Source organism: Neolamprologus brichardi, chromosome 7 (genome assembly GCF_056152115.1).
Source record: "Neolamprologus brichardi isolate AB-2024 chromosome 7, ASM5615211v1, whole genome shotgun sequence".
Classification (NCBI taxonomy): domain Eukaryota; kingdom Metazoa; phylum Chordata; class Actinopteri; order Cichliformes; family Cichlidae; genus Neolamprologus; species Neolamprologus brichardi.
This window is the reverse complement of record NC_142110.1, coordinates 17,589,599-17,592,994: the sequence shown is the minus strand read 5'-3', so window position 1 is coordinate 17,592,994 and position 3,396 is coordinate 17,589,599. Positions and strand designations below refer to the sequence as shown.

General features: G+C 38.0%; 1 protein-coding gene across 1 annotated transcript; it reads left to right on the top strand.

Annotated features, from left to right (window-relative positions):
• Positions 1–463: 463 nt before the first annotated feature.
• dnajb9a (DnaJ heat shock protein family (Hsp40) member B9a) lies at positions 464–3,131 on the top strand. Its single transcript, XM_006782541.2, has 3 exons — positions 464–645; positions 971–1,199; positions 1,630–3,131. Exons 1-3 carry the CDS (start codon positions 601–603, stop codon positions 2,052–2,054), a joined length of 699 nt encoding a protein of 232 aa, XP_006782604.1. The 5' UTR covers positions 464–600; the 3' UTR covers positions 2,055–3,131.
• The last annotated feature ends 265 nt before the right edge of the window (positions 3,132–3,396 follow it).

Below are 3,396 nucleotides of genomic sequence, written 5' to 3'. Positions count from 1 at the left end.
AAAGAAAAACAATGGTCACATGATCCTCCATCTTCGCTGCGATTGGCCAGTTGTCCTTTGGTCCTCTAAATAGTTTCTGTTGATTGGTTAAGCAGATTCTCCCCACCATTGACGGCTGCATAGGGTACACTTAATATGCTTTACGGTGTATGCCGAATGTGTCCAGGGAAAGCGGAGTCAGCATTTTCTATGAAGAAATTGTCCCCACACGTTTTTTGAAACTCGGGATTTGCTGTTAAAAATTGAAGCGCTGCAGGTGAGATGCTACCCAAATAGTTCAATCAGTTCAATCACATAAACAGCAAAAACCTTTGCATCAAAATTAAATACAACCACTTGTGCGTATTCAAATAGTTATAGCGAGTTTAGTAACTAATGCGAGTGCCTGTGGGACTCACAACACTAATTATGGACATTTTAAGAAGGAATATTTACGGCATTGACCGACAGAGGGCAGATAAGATCGAATTCGTCAGGTCTAAAGAGATACCGCAAAACTAGCGAAGAAGACATGGAACTAGTCTCATTTCACACTACTCGTCTATAACACCTACTAATAACAACTTAATACCATGATGTTTGGTGTTGGTTAAACGGTTAATGACCGCTTGTGTAGAAAGGAAGCGGCAGACGACACCCAGACAGGTAATTGATTGAGTCGGAGCGTGAGTAGACTGTGATGGGGACCGCTAGCATGTGTTAGCCACGGTAGGCTAGTATTAAGAGAGGTTGGTGCCGCCGTTTAAAAATGTAACAATTAGAAAAAAAATCCTAATTCAAGCAGCAGTAGCCTGTACTAGTTCTTTTCTTATTGGCTAAGTTTTCATTCTCCAAATGTAGGTTAAGACAGATGTTGCGTTTAAAAGGCGGTGGTTCTTCAGAGGCTAGGACATGTGACACTACCAGTTACACCGTGCTGTCTGGCTTGAAACTCACTAATTGTGCTGTACTTTTCTCTCTTGAATGACAGGACACTGGAGCCATGGCAGCTGCACAGTCTGCGCTAACGTTTGCAGTGTGCGTCCTCATGATAACAGAGCTGATACTTGCCAAGAAGGACTACTATGACATACTGGGAGTGCCTAAAGGGGCCACAGAGCGCCAGATAAAGAAGGCTTTCCACAAGCTTGCAAAGAAATATCACCCAGATAAGAACAAGAGCCCTGACGCTGAAGTGAGATTTAGGGAAATTGCTGGAGGTACAGCTGATTTGTTTATTTTGGCGTCTTTTGGGAAAATTAGTAGTTATCTGGCATGTCTTGGATATGATTGTTATTGTAATGTAGCGTTTTAATTCACTATCAAACAGGAAAATTGATATTTAGACTGTTAAAATTTATATTTATGAGTGACAAATGAAATGTGAACAGTACAATGTGTGAATCTGATATTACTAATACTACTAATAATAATTAATGATAAGGAACACTGATGCATGTTGGGGTTTTCTTGGTGGCACATGTTGATCCAATGGATAAGTTTGTCCTTTAATTGATCACCAATTACCTATATTACAGTTTGGTTAGCCATGCCTTTAGTCGGGGATTTTTCAGCCACACCTTTTTTAATGTTGAGATAATAAAACTCCCTCACTTTGACTGAATTTTGTGTTTCTGTATTTCTGTGCAGCTTATGAAACTTTATCAGATGAGGCAAGAAGAAGAGAGTATGATCAGTTCGGGGACACTGACGCGTACTTCAATGGGGAGACGCAAGGCAAACACAGACAGGGTGCCCACCAACCTTTCACCTTCAGTTTTGATGACATATTTAAGGACTTTGACATCTACAGCCAGAACAGGCACGCCCGTCACCGAAGACACTTTGATGAACACTCCAGGTCCCACAGCAGACATAAAAGACACTTTCAAGGTGGTTTTGGAGCCGGGGTTATCAATGATATGTTTGATGATATTGAGAGAATGTTTACTTTTGACAGACACACCAAACAGACTGAAAACCAGTTTCATGGTACGTCGAAACAGCACTGTAGAACAGTAACGCAGCGCAGAGGGAATATGGTAACTACTTACACAGACTGCACTGCATCATAGGGTGCAATGTAAATGGCTTAAAAAATGCCTTAAAAGCATACAACATATTTGTATTTTTCAAGTTGAAGAAAGCCAGTTGGTTCAAATTACTGTGAAGCGTGAACATTTGTGTTAAGCACTGACATTCAGGAATGACAGGCACTGAATAAACAGGCAATTTAGCTTAGTTTTAAAATTAAATAAGCTATCTTTTTCCAACATATTTCCAGCATATTTTCACTTGTGAGTGATTGTTGTAGTTTTTTGCTTAGTGGTGAAGTAAGCAGTTTTGTCAGTATTTTTTCCAAGCACCTTCTTTTGATAATGAAGTTTAAAAACATTATCTTGTTACAATTGTGGAAAAATAAATAACATAAAATTTAAGAAAAAAATATATGTTGCTCAATATTGCACAGAAATGTATGTGTTACGAGTTCGCCTACCACTATTTTGTACAGGTTCTTTGTAAAGGGTTTATTATTGTAACTCCACAATCACATATACTGGCAGAAACAGTGGCAGCCAGCAGTGTTTTGCTTGCAGCTGTCAAATGAGCAGAAACAAAAAACCTGTAAACCTCCACATGTTGGTTTGTTTAACTTGTGTTTTGGAGTTTTTACTTGAAATAATAAAATATTCTTGTACTCTACAATGCTGGACCTTTTATGAACACTATGATCATGAAATTACAGCCCGTTCAACATGAAAGAAATTGGTTGATAGCTGGAAAGCCGAAAATACAAGTAATAGAGGACTGTTTGGGACTTGGATTTAAGTGGAAATTGCTTCATCTATGTTAATGTTTCAAGCCTCAAGATAATTTGTCAGATACAAATGATGTTGATTCAAATAAAATATGTTTCACAAAGGTTTTGCAGGGCTAGCAGTGGTTCTCTGATCAACTGAGACCCACAATGTTTCTGACATGTATTACACAACATACCACAACAATGTATTGCCTCCAATATTCATTAATCATTAATAACTAAAGTTTATATTTAAAGAAGTCAGCACAATAGTATCAGCAAACGCTAGTATGCTGAACTTAACATACTCATTTTTTTATTTGAGTTGTCATAAATTAAAACGCTTCTTTATTGCTTAAAAATAAATTGTCAATGTTGCATCAGTCTGGTTGTGTTATTTCCATTGAAAACGTGTTGTTGTGTTAGGCTATGTGTAAAGTAAATTGTGGAAGGACTGTTAAAACTGAACTGACTCGGAAGCATATAGGCTTTTAATGCCTCTTTTGTACTACAAGCATCAGTGCTGGTTGAGTTTAACACTTAATATTCCTCATTAGTTCGCTCCTGTATGAAGTGCAGTTGACACTCTGCTATAATGTAGTAAAATAAGCAATAGC

Coding starts and splice junctions, on each gene's coding strand:
- dnajb9a (XM_006782541.2), top strand. CDS start 601: ATGACCGCTTGTGTAGAAAGGAAGCGGCAGACGACACCCAGACAG. Junction 646..970: donor GGCAGACGACACCCAGACAG/GTAATTGATTGA, acceptor CTTGAATGACAG/GACACTGGAGCCATGGCAGC. Junction 1,200..1,629: donor ATTTAGGGAAATTGCTGGAG/GTACAGCTGATT, acceptor ATTTCTGTGCAG/CTTATGAAACTTTATCAGAT.